Here is a 19,020-nt window from a genome sequence, read left to right on the forward strand (position 1 = left end):
GTGTATCCATATAAATGGCCCACCCTGTATATAACATTTATGCCACCATGTAATACACAAAAAAGCTATATTTTTCCTTTACCTCCAGAAACAATTAAAGGGTACTCCCGTGGAAAACTTTTTTTTTTTTTAAATCAACTGGTGCCAGAAATTTAAACAGATTTGTAAATCACTTCTATTAAAAAAAATCTTAATCCTTCCAGTACTTTTTAGGGGCTGTATACTAAAGAGAAATCCAAAAAAGAAATGCTTTTCCTCTGATGTCATGACCACAGTGCGATCTGCTGACCTCTGCTGTCCATTTTAGGAACTGTCCGGAGCAGCATATGTTTGCTCTGGGGATTTTCTTCTGCTCTGGACAGTTCCTGAAATGGACAGCAGAGGTCAGCAGAGAGCACTTTGGTCGTGACATCAGACGATATGCATTTCTTTTTTGGATTTCTCTTTAGTATACAGCCCCTAAAAAGTACTCGAAGGATTAAGATTTTGTAATAGAAGTGATTTACAAATCTGTTTAACTTTCTGGCACCAGTTGATTTAAAAATAAAAAAAAGTTTTCCATGGGAGTACCCCTTTAACCCCTTGCCGCAAAATGCCAGGTTTATACGGCACTGCGGCACGGGAGGGTTATGAAGCGAGCTCAGGAGCTGAGCTTGCATCATACCCGCACGGTCCCGGCTGCTAACAGGACCCGTGACTAATGACGGACATTGCCATTCCTGCTTATGTCCAGCATTAACTCTTTAGACGCGGCGATCAAAGTTGATCACCAGGTCTAAAGTGAAAGTGAACGCTCAGTCGGGCTGATCGGGACTATCGCGGTAAAATTGCGTTGTCCCGATCAGCTAGGACGCAGCAGGAGAGTGCGTCCGATCAGCGATTGATTGCTCCAAGCCTGAAATCCAGGCTTGAGCAATCAACCGCCGATAACACTGATCAATGCATTGCAATGCAAAGGCATTGTTCAGTGTATTGAATCAGTGTACTGCATGTTATAGTCCCCTATGGTGGCTATAACATTGAAAAATAAAAAAGTTATTGGGGTCAGAAGAGGACAATTTTAAACGTATAAATTCTCCCGCATGCAGTTATGATTTTTTTCAGAAGTAATACAAAATCAAACCTATATAAGTAGGGTATCATTTTAATCGTATGGACCTACAGAATAAAGATAAGGTTTCATTTTTACGGCAAAATCTTTAGGTGCAAAATTGAAAGGGTTATGATTTTTAAAATGTAAGGAGGAAAAAACTAAAGTGCAAAAAACTCTTAAGATTAATTAATGATGAATAATTTAATTAATAATAAGACGAATGAATAAACAAGTAATACATTAATAAATAATAGAAAATACTGAATCCTTAATCTAGAATTGGCTGGACATTAAGGGGTTAAATGGGTTCTCCGGTGCTTACACATCTTATCCCCTATCCAAAGGATAGGGGATAAGGGGACCCCCGGGGGATAGGCTGCTGGGGACCCCCGGGATCATGCATGCGGCACCCCGTTTGTAATCAGTCCCCGGAGCGTGTTCGCTCTGGGTCTGATTACGGGTGGCTACAGGGCCGGCAGCGTGTGACGTCACGCCTCCGCCCCCGTGTGACGTCACGCTCCGCCCCACAATGCAAGCCTACGGGAGGGGGCGTGTTCGCTATCACGCCCCCTCCCGTAGGCTTGCATTGAGGGGCGGAGCGTCACGTCACATGGGGGTGGAGCCGTGACATCACACAGTGCCGGCCCTGTAGTCGCCCGTAATCAGACCTGGAGCGAACACGCTTCGGGGAGTGATTACAAACGGAGTGCCTCATGCATGATCACGGGCGTCCCCAGCTGCGGGACTCCCGCGATCAGGCATCTGGTCCCCTTTCCTTTGGATAGGGGATAAGATGTGTAGGCACCGGAGAACCCCTTTAAAGCCAGTGTTTTTCTTATAATTTCAGCAACAGGAAAATACAAAAGTGCAAAAAACGGAAAAACGCTATGTCCTTAAGGGGTTAATAAAAGTTAATGAATCGCATTTATGTAACCTAAAAATACAACTCAACCTGCTGTAACTATTCTTATATGCCATGGCTATCAACCTGCAAAAAATAAAATAAAATAAAAATAGTCCTCCTCCAGCTTAGGAAAAAAAAAAATATCATAGCTCTTAAGATTAATTAATGATGAATAATTTCATTAATAATAAGATGAATGAATAAACAAGTAATACATTAATAAATAATAGAAAATACTGAATCCTTAATCTAGAATTGGCTGGATATTAAGGGGTTAAAGCCAACGTTTTGCTTATAATTTCAGCAACAGGAAATATTAGAAGGAGTGATCCGTGTATTTTATACAGTCATCCCAGATGTTAGAGAGATGTTATCTTTGTTTATATTGTATGCAAGCGTTTTCTATTTGTATGGTCATACCATGAAGCGTTCTACATTAGCACTAAGATCTACTTCTGGACTTCCAAGTTATCCAGCTGCTTCACCTTATCTTCATTTCCATCTCCATCACGACCTTGAAAAACATTCTCCTGCTTCTCTGGATCAAGCTTTCCCAAGACATGCCAGCAAGTTTACATTATGGCAAAGTATTTAAATGAACCTGCAGGCTGGCACAGTCGTGCTTTACTGGGAATTAGAATCAAAGAGGTGGCTTATTGTGGAGATTAGTTCAGTCTGTGCAACTGATTTCGCCTAAGGGAGAAAAGGAAAAGTTGAAAGAAGCGGTATCAGACGTAAACTGGGGAGAAATATTTCCTTTCTTTGGAAAATCCTTTTAAAGATGGTTCTACATTGGGATCGCTTTCAGCACTCAATTGTCACCCACTTGCTAAAAATGTTTCTTTTATACTGAATAAAAAAAAAATATTTGCACATGGAGAAATGTATTACATGTTTGATACAGTATTCTAATGGGAGAAATAAGCCCATTCATAAAGCTGCACAATTCAGTAGTATAGCATTCCTCTCCACTTTAGGGTCTATTCACACGTACAGTATTCTGCGCAGATCTGATGCGCAGGATTTTCTGCTGCAGATTTCAATGTAAACTGAATAACTGACCACAGCTTGAAATCCTGTGCATCAGAATACGGTACGTGTGAATAGACCCTAAAGGATAAAACTTGGGAACTTGTTATTTACTACATTAAGTTACCATGGATTGGTCAGGGTTTCTAAACTCAGCTTTTTCGTGTACCACCCTTCTTGTGTTTCACCTCAATTTTCTTAAAGTTAACAGAAAATTATGTTTTCAAATACAAAGTAAAACTGCACTGCATGTTAAAGAAGCACTCTGTTTTTTCATTTTTATTTTTGCTAATGTAATGCACCCTCACCATTACTAGTTGTGCAACGTCACTTGGTCAACTTGTTCGTCACCAGCCTGACACACACAAAGTTGCTTGGCTTAATATGTGTCAGATAATGTCAGTCCTTGGTCATCTGACTTCCAGTAAACTATGGGATGACATCATCACCTCCTGCCAGTTTTAAAACACCTCCCCTCCCAGATCTGCATGATGCTGCTATTTCTATGGGAGCAGGATATATAGTAGTTATATACCTCTCCTGAGACTTTGGGTTTTAGCTGTGTTGGTTTACTGTTTTTGTCGTGATTTTTCCAACAGTGTGTAAAAATAGAGATGTTTTTCTACAATTGGGCCAATTACAGTAAAATGGAATTTGTTAGAAGACATATACAAGAACCTCTACATTAAAAGCCTATGCTGCACTATAGAAGAAATAAAAATCCTGGGGTCCTTTTTTAATACAGCCTTAAAGGGACCCAGTCAGATTAAAAATGTGATCCAATCTGTGGGTGGCATTCCATAGATCAGGGCAGGCTGAGAAGATTGATATATAGTTTTGTGATAAAAGATTCAGTAGAAGTCATAAACTATTCATCTAAACCTTTCCTCATTCTATGCTGAATAGTTCATTGGGAGGTCCTAATCAGTGATAGCTTTCTGAATGCTTACTATTACAGGGAAGGGTGCCAGTCTTTTGGGAAAGCCACCCACTGGACTCCAGAAATCCATTAGGAAGTTCTACTTCTAATGATTGATGGTCTTCCCTGTATCAGTGAGTAAAAACAGCTGTCAGTTACTTAATAGGATCACCCACTGGACTTCTATGCCTAAATCTTTTGCCACAAAGCTATTTTTCAGTCAAATTTGAAGAAATTTAGATGGCACCCACTTGTCAGCAGAGTAATCCTTTTATTAAAACAGTAAGGTCACCAATACAGGTAATGGCCAATGGGCTTTTTCACGCAGTCCTTAGCACTGTGGATAGCGTGAAATGGCCCATTGGTCATTACCTGTATCGGCGTCCTGACTGTTTAAATAAAAGGATTACTCTGCTGATAAGTGAGTGCCATCTAAATTTCTTCATATTTGTTTGGACTTGTTTATTCCTGGATTGAGCACCACTTAAATGGCAGATGGGCAGCAAAATTAGGACTGCAGCAGTGTAATGTTGCATTCGTACGGGAGTGCGAGGCAGTGCCGACATGCTTTGTTCTGCATGGACTGAATTCACATCAATTTGTCAGTCTGCTCAGTCCCTTGTGCTTTACAACATGCTGCCCTCAGATCAGACTACTAAAATTGCCCTGGTAAAAAATAAAGAAAATTATTAATCCTAATGCTAGGCATTGGCCTCGATATTTAGTTGGTACTGTACTCAGGCATTAGGGAATATTAAAGCAGGGGTCTGAAGGTCCCCCTAAGAAAACCCCTGAACAATCCTTTTCTATATGCCCTATTATAGAGGTGGGATGAACCTGAACCAGAGCAGAAAGGCACTAGAACCAATGGCTCTTGCCATGATGGGCATGCACAACCACGTGTTGCATAGTCACCCATTCTTTGAAATGTGATTTTGTCAAATGTACTGCACATCCCATTGGTCAACTGATCACTGAGTGAGAGAGACGATGGACTTGTGGTGATCAGCTGTCTTTTTTCTTCCCTAGTATTTTGCCCATGTTATTTGGGATACAGTATGTGCGGAAGATGCATTCTAATTATTATCATTTATATTGATTTATGAAAATTTTTTAATACTATCTTTTTAATTCCTTTGGCTTTGGATATAAAACCTGCAAATATCCTCAATGAGCCATACTATTATTTATCATTCTGGTACTGTTCTCCGTGTTTTAGCCTATCCATCTCTGTGTGTTTTCAAGCGTAGCATATCCTTGATTTACTGTGGCTGGTAGGAAATTCTTTCAGAACAATGATATTTTGTAAGAACATTAGTAGGATGACTAACTAGACAACATAAGGAAAGATCAGAGAGATCGCTGACTTGCAGTGCATTTAATAAGCATCCACCATCTGAATTTGGAAAGCATATTTTAAAGGAGAAAACAGTCACACTTACATCTGAAATAACTAAGCAATGTTCTCTCGGGAAGGGATAACAGTTTTACTGACAGATTTGCGGCTAAGTTTTAAGAAAAATAGAACAGATGGTTCCTGCATAGAACTAGAAGCACATATTCTTCTCATTTCTTTCGTAACGCAGTCACACACGAGTTGCTATGGATGCTGGTGGCAGAATTAATGGTTTAAGTAACTAGTGTTGAGTTGTGGGTATATATGGCTCAGACATGTCACTGGTCACATAGTCATATGCACACAATAACATCTACATCTAAAACATGTCCTGTCCTGAAATATTCACCAGACACACACTATATCATTTACATTTCAGTCCAATATGAAGGGAGAACAAGATAAGCCGGTACAAAAAAGCTGCTTTATTAGCTGAACATTTGGGTTTTACAATGGATGTTAAGGATGTATAAATGGCATATTTTGTTCCAGATCAATAGAAAATAGGTTGGGTGATGGTTAAGTCATTTCAGGATGATAATAATACATCTGGATACAGCTCAAAGAGCGCTTAAAGGGGTACTCCGGTGGAAAACATTTTTTTTAAATCAACTGGAGCCAGAAAGTTAAACAGATTTGTAAATTACTTCTATTTTAAAAATCTTATTCCTTCCAGTACTTATGATCTGCTGTATCTTCCGCAGGAAGTTCATTTCTTTTTTAATTTCTTTTCTGTCTGACCACAGTGCTCTCTGCTGCCACCTCTGTCTATGTCAGGAACTCTCCAGAGCAGGAGCAAATCCTTATAGCAAACCTCTCCTGCTCTCGACAGTTCCTGACATGGACAGAGGTGTCAGCAGAGAGCACTGTGGTCCGACCGAAAGGAAGTTCAAAAAGCAAAGAAGTTCCTCTGTAATATACAGCAGCTGATAAGTACTGGAAGGATTAAGATTTTGAAATAGAATTAATTTACAAATCTGTTTAACTTTCTGGCACCAGATGATTTAAAAAAAATAATGTTTTCCAGCGGAGTACCCCTTTAAAGCTTTTCTACAAGAATGTCCTGCAAACCCAATGTCCTGGCCAGCAATTGGTCCAGATCTTATTGAAAATAGACACACAGAACCAGGGGTAGTTTAAAATGGCACACAACTCTTACTCATCATAAATATATATCATCTGTACATATATATGGTATACAATGATCACCAAGTTATAAACCACATCATATCCCATAAGTGGTCAGTAGTCACTATTAATACTCATCATTTATGAGTACAAAGTAAATCCTGCAGACTAACAATCATACACCTAAAAGGTAAACATTTGCAATAGTAATGGCTAAGCTAATAAAGACAATGCACCAACACTTACTTCACCTACATCTTATTTAGTGAAGTTTCCAGAAAGCTTAGTGGTAGATTAAGGAATATATCCAAAGCCTTTTTTTTCTTTTTTCAGCCCTTCAGCCCATAATGCCAAAATGTAATGTTGTGTAAAAGCTTCTTTTACCTCCGTGCACTGCTTTGTTGTGTTTTTATGCATGGGACCCACACCTGGAAGTACTGTAGCGCAAGTCTTTTTATTTTGACTGTTGGCCTTTCCCAGAATTCCATGCGGCCAAAGATAAAAGCCCAGGGTTTAGTTAAGTAATGCTCCCTTGAACACCATGTGTCTGTGGCCGCATGGAATGCTGGGAAAGGTCAGAGACAACAGTAAAATATAAAAACTTTTACTACAGCACTTCCAGGTGTGGGTCCTGTGCATAAACATTGGACCAAGTGGCACACTAAGGTAATAGAAGCAATAGAACCAAATTACACAGCATTATAACTTGGCATCATGGGTTCACAGGCTAAAGGAAAAAATATCCTGGGAAGCTCCTTTAAAGGGGTCGCAGTCTGATCCCAGGGGTCCTGGGGAAACCACAATCTCCCTGCTGCACCCGGCATTTGTTTAAAGCATCGGATGCAGTACCGGAGAATTGTGACATCATGACCACGCCCCCTCCCATAGACTTGCATTGAGAGGGTGTGGCTGTGAGGTCACAAGCGGGGCGTGGTCATGATGTCACGAGCCTCCGCTGCCAAGATCGCGGAGGTCCCCAGCGGTGGGACACCCGCGATCAGACATCTTATCCCGTGCAGAATGAAATCAATCAAATAATTCTGTGACTTCCATATGAGCAGATTTCTCTTGTAACCTTGGCAGGTTGCTGAACGGTGCCTATAGTTGTTGTATATAAAGTGATGTGTAACATAGCTAAATATGTGTTGATGCAGGTTAAAATGGCCTTGGTTTTGTATAATGTTACGGAATAACATTATTAAGAGTGTTTGGAAGAACATGTGCTTTCTCAGGTATCAGAATGTAGTTTACAGTCTTCCGTTTCCTCTGCCTGGGAGTGATTACTAACATTATTGGCCACGCTGTTTTTAGAAAGAGGTTTTTTTTCCATTTTCTTTATTTTTTTTAAAGCTAGATCTACTAATAAAATGTGTTTTGTAATGTCTCAGTGCAGATCTGATGTTTGATTGTTCACAGGTTAACACATTGCCTGGATTATAGGAGCATTTTACTGTATAGTGCATTGCAACCAGAAAATGAACAGCCTGCCAATTCTTAAACACCAATCCATGGCAGTATTATGAAAACAGGCCTCCGCACACTCTGGCATATGGCATTTAAACCACCTTCCAGCTGATATTTGCTGACAGAAAGGTCAAGGAATTTGCAGGATTTCTCTGTTCCAAGTTAGGCTTTTCTGATGTCTGCTGACCAACTGGAGGCTTTCTTTTTATTCTTCGCCGACTTTAAAGCAGCTTTGTGTGTACCCAACATGTTTACTCCACATGTTTCATTATTACAATGGAAGAAAACCATGCTTAATATGCTAATGGCAACCCCCTACCAAGGTTTATCTGCAGGGCAGCATCTTAGTATGGTTCTCATTACCTCTTTTCTATAGCAAGGAGGGCGTTTGATAGTTTAAAAGGGTATTCCGGGCAAAAACATTTTATCCCCTATCCAAAGGATAGGGGATAAGATGGCTGATCGCGGGGGGCCCGCTGCTGAGACCCCCCGCGATCTCCCTGCAGAACCCGCATTCTATGCGGGGACTGCGTCTCTAGTTTCGGAAACCTCCGGGTTTCCAGGACTGGAGACGTGACGCCAAGCCACGCCCCCTCCATTCATGTCTATGGGAGGGGGCGTGACGGCCATCAGGCCCCCTCCCATAGACATGAATGGAGGGGGCATGGCGTCACGTCATGTCCCCAGTCCCGGAAACCTGGAGGTTTATGAAACTGGAGATTCAGCACCAGCATAGAATGTGGGTGCTGCAGGGAGATCACGGAGGGTCTCAGCAGCGGGCCCCCCGTGATCAGCCATCTTATCCCCTATCCTTTGGATAGTGGATAAAATGTTTTTGCCTGGAATACCCCTTTCATAGGATGACATTGGGCACTATGCATGATATGGAAAGGTAGGTGGGATTTGTGATAAGGTGTATAACAATTACGGAATACAAACTGCTGTAAACTGCAGTCTTTCATCTGTAGACGAAACTGGTGAGATATTAAAAGAACACTGACCATGGAACTAGCATCAGTAAAGTGTAAGTGGGTGGAGCTGGTGCAACTGGCGACATTCCTTACACACGGTCTGTGCACCAGTTTTGTAAAGCCAAGAAAACACAATTAGATATAGAAACACTGGGGTGCTACAAGTCACAACATTACCAAATAATAATAAAAATACACTTTGGAGCACATAAATTACACCTTTAGGTACTACGAAACCCCCAGCATAACCCAGTGATTAATACATAGGGGAACACTTAGGTACTAGAATTCCTAGCACAACCTTATAAAAAGTAAATATACAGAGGAACAATGAATTTTTACAATCTACACACAGGATGAAGGGTGGTGAGATGTCCTCAATCTCAAGATAGGTGGGGGACCCAGAAGAGGGAGGAGGTTCTGCATCTATTGGACACAAAAGTGAATATGCCATAAATGTCCCCTTTGGAAAATCCCATTAAGAACATCACATTTTGTGGTACAAATTTGATACAGGGTAATAGCAGTAGCTAACATCTAGAAAAGTGACTAAGCAAAGAGATGTCTTGTGTATCCTAATGGGAATACCCTTAATGATAATGTGAATGCAAAGTAAATTACACATGCAGAAAGTACAATATATGTAAAAAATCTCCTTTATCTGTCTTTTTTTTAATTGCATTATTATGCCTGTATTTGGTCATTTTAGATGTAATGTAGCACTTACTGTACACTGCCTCGTCCTACTATAAATAGGATTTTTTTCAACCACAGCCCATTTCACAGCTCTTAGTCTTGAAATATGTCAATTTTGAATTCTTAAATATGTGCAGATGTGCTAAATCACCTGTAGTTAGCTCCTTATGTTGTTATGTGTGAATTACTTGTGTTAACATTAGTGACAAAAGTACTCATCCCTCCTGTATAATGCAGATAGCTGCTGAATTATAACATGAATATATTGTAACATAAAACAAACTGGACATGTCACTGCCTCTACTTCCATCCCTACTTCTAAAATAATAAATAGTTAGATCACATCCTAAATAAAATTATATAGATAATAGATAGATTAGATAGACATTTTTACATATACCCTTGCCCGTACATATTATGGCCGCACCGGCCGCGCAATGCGATTTACGCATGCGCGGGCAATGATGCCGAGTCGACTGAGATGATGCGCTTGATTGGCGCACTCTATTGGCCACACTAGTGTTGCATGGTGATGACGCGTGGTAATGGCGTTACAGGATTATAGAGACAGCGGGGGAGATTTATCAAAACCTGTGTAGAAGAAGAGCGGTACAGTTGTCCATAGCAACCAATCAGATGGCTTCTTTCATTTTTCACAGGCCTCTTTAAAAATGAAAGAGGCGATCTGATTGGTTGCTATGGGCAACTCAGCAACTTTTCCTCTGGACAGGTTTTGATAAATCTCCCCCAGCATGTTTTGCTGCTAATGCCGGTAGGCTGCCGTTGGCAAACCCCAGAGTCGGTTTGTTTATATGTATATTAACTTTAGTACTACAAGTATATTTGCATTGAATAGCATTTTAGATTTTATGATCTTTGTATTTTTAAGACTTGTCCACTTTTCACTAAAGGGCACACTGTAGATGACACTGTGTATAATCACTATTATTGTATGGACATGTATATTTTATTTGTATTTTATTTTGATTACTTGTTCATGATTGCACTAATTGTTCACCTGATATATTGTGGCACATGCAACCTTCACATTATGCTTGAAAATGACGGTGTGATGCCGCTGAAGCGTTGTTGTTTCCACATGGGTTAATAAAAAACCTATTTGCACCTTATGGGAGTGCCGCCAGGATTATTTCTTTTTGGATCTACGTTCACGGTCTGCGATTGGGACTGTGTTACTGCCTGCTTGCACCCTGCCTCCTGTTTGATTGTACCTGGTTGTGCTGTCTCTGCCTATGAGATAGATATGAGATAGATAGATATACAGATAGATAGATAGATAGAAAGATAGATACTGTAATGGAAATCATAAAATAAATAGCAGCACATCCAACAACATACTGGTATGATCAGTCAATGCATGGTAAAGTCTTCCCAGTCTGTTCGAAATCATGAATCTGCTTTCCTTGGAGCAGCATTGTGTCATGTGCTAGAACAGATTTCGGCATCTGATGTTACGTGTGCATGTTCTGCCACCCCAACACAGCCCCCCCCCCCCTAGAATTAATGTTATGCAAATGAAAGATAATGGTGTGTGTAGAAAGAGAATACGCCACACTTCATTAGAATCTGTGTACCATATTGCTCCTTACTAGCTCCTTCTGAAAACATGTTTAGGGCTCCCACATGTCTTTTTTAAGACAGAGCTGTCCCCTTTTTTCTGCCCTAAATCTTACAAACCCATTACTGTTAATTACTATAATTTAAACTCCCAATTTCCCAAAAGGAACAAGTTGGAGTCAGATCCTAAAAAGTTTCAATGTTTTTAGAACCTACAATGCAAAATGTAATTGGCCATATGCGCTAAGTTTACCTAACTTGACACTGGATTTCATTTATTACGTATAAAAAGTGCATGTTATATGATATTGTATTTGTATATGCAGCATTATTACTTGCTATTCTATACTAGATTTAAAGGGGTTCTCCGGTGCTTACACATCTTATCCCCTATCCAAAGGATAGGGGATAAGAAGCCTGACCGCGGGAGTCCCGCAGCTGGGGACGCCCGAGATCATGCACGCAGCACCCCGTTTGTAATCAGTCCCCGGAGCATGTTCGCTCAAGGTCTGATTACGGGCGACTACAGGGCCAGCGGCGTGTGACGTCACGCCTCCACCCCCGTATGACATCATGCTCCGCCCCTCAATGCAAGCCTACGGGAGGGGGTGTGATAGCTATCACGCCCCCTCCCGTCGGCTTGCATTGAGGGGCGGAGCGTGACGTCACACGGGGCGGGGGCATGACGTCACACGCCGCTGGCCCTGTAGTCTCCGGGGACTGATTACAAACAGGGTGCCACGTGCATGATCGCTGGCGTCCCCAGCTGCAGGACTCCCGCGGTCAGGCATCTTATCCCCTATTCTTTGGATAGGGGATATAATGTGTAAGCACCGGAGAACCCCTTTAAAGTGCAACTGCCACTAACAAGTACATATGGTATGAAAAAGCTGTGTTGCTGTGTAAAACAACTTATTGGTGGCTTTATGTGCTCAAATATTACTTTTGTCCGCCGTCAGGGACAGTTGTTGAGGCATGAACAGGGGTCTGCTATGCCCCGGGGTCACACCACCTCACCGGCTATAAAAGTGTAGAGAGGTCTCTCCCTCTATCACTGAGCACATGCGCTGAGCTCGGAGGCATCAGGAGTAAGCGCTTACAAAATCATCTTGGACTCCCAGTACAAGAAGATGGATGGTGCATGCTTGGAGGCCCTTTTGTGTCAATCACACAGCAGGCCAAGCACTGACATAGGCGGAGTCAGATGTTGTGACCTTGAGGCAATGTAAACCCCTGGCCACACCTCTCCAACTGTTCCTGACAGCGGACAAAAGTGATTTTTAAGCACATAAAGCAGTGGTCTCAAACTGTCGCCCTCCATATGTTGCAAAACTTCAACTCCCAGCATGCCCGGACAGCTAACAGCTGTCCGGACATGCTCGGAGCTGACATTTTGCAACATTTGGAGGGTGACCGTTTGAGTCCACTAACATAAAGCCACCAATTAGCTGCATTACACAGCAACTCAGCTCAACTGTGCTTACTTGTAGGAGGTATTTGTTAGTGGCAATTGAGCTTAATGGAGTAGTCCGATGGAAAGCATATTTTTTAAATCAATCAGGTTAGTACAGCATGGAACCTTAAAGGGGTACTCCGGTGGAAAAAAAAATCTTAAATCAACTGTTGCCAGAAAGTTAAACAGATTTGTAAATTACTTCTATTAAAAAATCTTAATCCTTCCGGTACTTATCAGCTGCTGTATGCTACAGAGGAAGTTCTTTTCTTTTTGAATTTCTTTTCTGTCTGACACATTGCTTTCTGCTGACACCTCTGTCCTTGTCAGGAACTGTCCAGAGCTGGGTAGGTTTGCTATGGGGATTTGCTCCTACTCTGGACAGCAGAGAGCACAGTGGTCAGATAGAAAGGAAATCCAAAAAGAAAAGAACTTCCTGTGAAGCATACAGCAGCTGATAAATACTGGAAGGATTAAGATTTTTAAATAGAAGTAATTTACAAATCTGTTTAACTTTCTGGCACCAGTTGATTTAAAAAAAAAAAAAATTCCACTGGAGTACCCTTTTAGGTTCCATACTAACCTGGTTTATATCATATCATTAGTGCAATCTTATATAGAAGGCACTCTTACTGGGTAATATATTTGTATATGCAACATGATTACTTGCAATTCCATTCTAGATAGTAGATTAGCTCCATACTTTACCAACATGGTATATACTTTACAAGATTTGCGATGATGTTTAGGTATCCGCAACAAATTCGCTGTCATACCTTCTTCTTGAAGCCAAGTAAACCATTATACTGTCATTACGTCTAGTGACAGAATGTCTAATGATGTGGGTCAGAGAAGAGGCTCGAGTGTGTTCACTGAAAGCTCTAAAATTCTCCCTCTGGATCAACAAATGGTGCCCGATAGGAGCCAGAAGACCTCCATTAACTAACCGTGTTCTGTTGGATCATATTACAATATTACTAAAAAATCAAGAGCTGTAATCAAAGAACTAAGGCAACCTGTGCCAAAAAAGACCTTCCTAAGGGTGAAGGACTTTAAGTCTGGGCTCCTTTTCAAGCTTCTAAACCTTGTACGCAGCTGAATCCAAATTCAAGGATGCAGAATGCCCCGTTGTAATAGGAATGAGTGTCTCTCCCGGCTATATTGATTAACATTGCCAGCAGCTTGTACTATTCTTCTCAAATGTTCAGTGATTTGAATGTGGGTGCCCCTATGTGACATAACTAAAGGCACTAGATGTCATAACTCATTTCTTCTGCTGTACATCTTGTCTCCACTCTTAATAACCTCCAGGAGTAAATGCCTAGAAATGCTGGTACCCTAGATAGAGTTGTGATGACCTCAGCCATAACGGGTGTGCAGCCTCAGCAAACTGATAGGACATGCCAGATGAATCACTTCTTGGAGAAGTCATTTGCCCATTAGCTTTGTTTAATGCATTTTTTATTACATTCCTTTTTATTAATTTCCTCATAATGCATGATTTTTTTTTTTTTGTTATGGTGCCAGATCATTGGAAATCACCACTCCTATGAAATAGTGACCGGGAAGGTTAATGGCCATTATATACTGAAAAACCATCCGCTGTAGTGATGCATGGAAATACATTTTCCAGCATATTCTTTTCTGATTTATTGTTTTCAATTAACATATAAATTAAGTGGTAACTTTTCATGTTAAGATAAGGGTATGTAACTATATCATTCCCACGATATCAATATCAATAGAATTAGACTCTAAGGACATGCAGCTTTTTGTGTGTGTGTGTGTGTGTGTGTGTGTGTATATATATATATATATATATATATATATATATATATATGTGTGTATATGCTTTTAATGTATCTAAAGGCAACAAATACTAGAATAATAGACACACAGTAGTTCTTACTAGTGTTGCTCGCGAATATTCGCAATGCGAATTCTATTCGCAAATATCGCATATTCGCGAATTCGCGAATATAGCACTATATATTCGCAATTACGAATATTCATTTTTTGTTTTTTTTTCACAGTACACATCACAGTTATCATCCCTCTCTGCTTCCAGCTTGTGTGGTGTAAAGAAGGCTCTAATACTACTGTGTGAGACTGGCATACAAATTTTCACTTATGCAAATTTTTACGTATGCAAATTTTTGCATATGCTAATTTTCGCATATGCGAATATTACGAATATGCGAATATAGCGAATATATGACGAATATTCGTCCATATATTCGCGAAATATCGCGAATTCGAATATGGCCTATGCTGCTCAACACTAGTTCTTACTGGGTATGGACCTATTATTATCATATCCATAGCTATTGGCCATGTTCCCAGATACTGATCCTATTGTAATATGCATACCGCTCTTTACTGATATGCGTACCAAAGAGAAAAAGAAGGGCTTTTACCACTGCTTTACCAATAAAATCAATAACTTTATTTATATTTCCATAAAAAACATGATTAACTTTACATATAATACACGTGATTAGGTTTTACAGTACAACAATCCAATATTTAAAGTGCATGAAGGGAGAGGGATGGCAGTCATTGAACCACTCTATAATCTTCTATTGTCACATCATCATATTACCAATGGGTAAGTACACTATATGGTTACTATTATTATTCCATGTATTGCCATATACTGGGAGAAGGTTAGTAAATTCCTCTGCTATAGAGACCCAGACCCTAGTGCTATATTTCCTCAGTTTTCAAACATATCTGGCACCAAACAAGGCAGTCCACTTACCCATCACTAGTGTGGTTCATTCTGACACCTCCCCCCGACCTCAATGCACGTTTCACAATCTTTCTCAAGAGGTCATGCTTACTACACGTCTCCCCAGTCTTTATATCTACAAGTTCATGATCCTTACCAGGTAGAATCTGTTCGCGGTGGGGGCGCTGTTAATTTCAGGATGCAGCACTGCGTCATTCCTCGGCGCCACTTCGTCAGCATGCACGTCAGGGGCCGGCATATTCCGTACATGCATACCGCAATTTCTCGGCACTCCAGGATGCGCTGTCAGTCAAACCGATCTCGTGCACTCTGCATCTTGGTTTGGATCACATGTATTTGATGTGCCAAAGTGCTTTTCTCCATTCTGAGTTATTCTTAGATGGGAATACAACATATCTAATCTCTCTCTCTCTCTCTCTCTCTCTCTCTCTCTCTCTCTCTCTCTCTATATATATATATATATGTATATATATATATTCTTTTCGCATTTGTATCACTATAATATGTCTTAACTGTTACTTCTATTCTAATAACTGGAATTTTTAGGTACCTTTCCCGTTAAGATGATAGTGCCAAAAAACATAATTATATATACAAAGATATAATTATGAGTGAAGAAACACCTTTTATTATACAAGTGATAACAATATCTATATGAAGTGCCCAAATAATTATATCTAACCACTATATTAATTATTAAAGTGCTTGTGCTTTATCAAATAGACATGAAATTGTGTAAACATTCACCATAAATAGATATATATCTATAATGCACTATAATGCACCCCCTATAATATTGCTATAACACTATCATAGTGTCAAATTATTTGTACCATTATTACCTCACACCAAAAATCACACTATTTTACTATACATACCACATAATAAACACTACATAACTATTTATTGCACACACCCAACATATCACACCCCCTAAGTACCAAATTCAGTTTAAAACAAGACCCATCACTCCCATTATGATACCCCATCCATATCAGCCTCGTAGCACTGCTTTTCCAAGGGGCACATCACTTGTTTTCATATTATGTATAGTATCATTCATTCATCTATATGGAACCTAAAAAAAATATTAAAAGAAGGAAACATTAAAATCACAGTAGGATAAACAAATAACAGATAAAGGGCAAAGCTTAGGTGTCCATTTAAACCCCTTGGTGTCATAGTCCCCAAGGTAACAATCCAGCAGGTTTCTTTCTGTGCTACAATGTGTTTTATGTTGCCACCTCTGATTCCACATTGTACTCAATGCTCATTACCAAAAACTCTTCTGGGTCACAATAATGATACATTTTAAAATGACAGGGGAATGTTTTTAAACCTGCAAAGTCCTGTATATCTCTAGCCACCAGTATATCCCTCACGTTCTCCTGTACTGTCACTTTTAGTTGTCTGGATGCCAGACCAATGTAAATTTTATCGCATCCGCATGTCGTGTAATAAATCACGTTGGAGCTTGTGCATGATATATACTGGTGGATAGAGAATTCCCGCAAGCCATCTTATGTTTTAAAGTGCTTATCACGGCTAATGTTTTTACATGCAATACAGTCCCCACATGGGAAGCATCCTGTTCTTTCCAATGAAGCTCCAAACAGACTCAGAGTCTGTGCAATGTAATGCCTCCTGACTAACATGTTCTTAAAATGTTTACCTCTTCTTGCTGTCATTGGAAGTTTTTCATGGAGTATTGGTGCCAGTACTGGGTCCATCCGTAACACAGTTAGATGTTTTTCCATTACTTTTTTCATCATTTTCCACTGGCTGTTGAATGTGGAGATGAATCTAGGACACTTCTCATATTGTTGGACACCTTTATGTTTAACCTGTATTAGTTCTTTTCTTGATGTGTTCTTACCCCGCCTATATGCTTTTTTTTAATGCTTCTCCTACTATACCCCCTTTCTAAAAATTTCTTATTTAATTCCTGACTTTGTTCTTCAAAGATCTTAGCTGATGAACAAATGCATTTCACGCGTAAGAACTGACCCGTAGGAACCGCTTTTATTGTTTACTCCATGTGGAGTGAAGTAATGAATTAGTGGCAGTTTCTTTTCTGTATACATTGGTCAACAGGTGTCCATCAAGCTGTTTTTCAATAGAGATATCCAGGAAGTTGACTTTGGTGACACTGTAAGTATATGTAAGCTTCAGATTAATATTATTGTTGTTTAGTCTTGTCATAAAGCTCTGCAGGCTACTAGGAGAGACCTGCCTTATGAACAGTGCGTCATCAATATAACGCTTCCAACATTGCACTTGGGTGCCTCCTGGTACCCCAGCGCACTGGAAAACCTCTCCATCCCAACATCCAAGAAAGATATTTGCGTAAGACGGGGCACAGGCAGAACCCATCGCGGTCCCTCGTTTTTGCAGATAGAAGCCATCTTTGAATGTGAAAGAATTGTGATTTAATACAAACTCCAGCAAAATAATAATTAACTCACTCATTTCTTTTTCTACATTACTTGTTTCCAAGTAGAATTTTACTGCCTGTATCCCGTCTGAATGGGCAATGCATTTGTAGAGGGATTCGATATCCACCATTACCAGCAGAATATCAGACTCCACAAAGATTCCATCAATCCGCCCGAGCATGTCCATCGTCCCTTATGTATGGAGGAAGATGTTCAACCAAATGGCTTTAGATACATATCTATAAATTTACATATGGGATCACATAGTCCGTCGATCCCTGACACAGTTGGAAGGCCGGGCAGATTAAGGGAATTTTTGTGGATCTTTGGTGTCAAATAAAATGTTGGAATTTGTGGGTATGTTAGTAATAATCCTTCCATTTCTCTTTTTGAAATGATGCCTCTCTCAAACACTAGTGATGGGTAAGTGGACTGCCTTGTTTGGTGCCAGATATGTTTGAAAATGGATGAAATATAGCACTAGGTTCTGGGTCTCTATAGCAGAAGAATTTACTACCATTCTCCCAGTATATGGTAATTGTATCCATATAGTGTACTTACCCATTGGTAATATGATTTAATGTGACAATAGAAGATTAAAGAGTGGTTCAATGACTGACATCCCTCTCCCTTCATGCACTTTAAGTATTGGATTGTTGTACTGTAAAACCTAATCATGTGTATTATATGTAAAGTTAATCATGTTTTTATGGAAATATAAAGTTATTGATTTTATTGGTAAAGCAGTGGTAAAATATAATGATGGCGGTTGGTGACCGCCATCTTGTACTATCTACTTCTGCCTACCTTGGCCGAACAACTCGCATAGCTCTCCCTCCTCATTGCAGAATTTGGAATGTGGCTCCCGCACTGACTCATTCAGCATCTGTCTCTGGTGCACCTAGTAGCCTGTCTCTTTAAGGGTTCGTGCCTGCCTCTGAATTCACTCCCTCTCCAATCATCATTCAGCAGTACCTATTTAAGGACACTCCACCCTGTTTTCCGTGCCTGAGCAATATTGTGGTTTTCCATAGCGTAGGTTCTGCTGCTTATCTGATGACTCTGTGTTCCAGACTTCTGCCTGTTTTGTGACTCCGTCTGAAGACCTGGGAGATACTTAGACTCCACTCGCGAGTTTGGCCCAAAGCCAAACCGGTAAGTGGCACAGCAGGTCCACACCCATTGTGGCGTTACAATTTGTT

General features: G+C 40.2%; 1 protein-coding gene across 6 annotated transcripts in view; it reads left to right on the forward strand.

Moving 5' to 3' along the window:
• Positions 1-19,020, forward strand: part of PLXNA4 (plexin A4) — an 821,522-nt gene that overhangs the window by 316,265 nt on the left and 486,237 nt on the right. The window contains exon 5 of one of the 6 annotated variants that reach the window (XM_056573189.1): positions 7,886-8,273. The exons of the other annotated variants lie outside the window; for them this stretch is intronic. Within the exon in view, the coding sequence (XP_056429164.1) occupies positions 7,886-7,967 (82 nt within the window). The 3' untranslated portion in view covers positions 7,968-8,273. Of the gene's footprint in view, positions 1-7,885; positions 8,274-19,020 lie in introns of those variants that run through there. 6 annotated transcript variants of the gene reach the window in all.

The sequence above is a fragment of the Hyla sarda genome, chromosome 4, assembly GCF_029499605.1.
Source record: "Hyla sarda isolate aHylSar1 chromosome 4, aHylSar1.hap1, whole genome shotgun sequence".
Lineage (NCBI taxonomy): Eukaryota > Metazoa > Chordata > Amphibia > Anura > Hylidae > Hyla > Hyla sarda.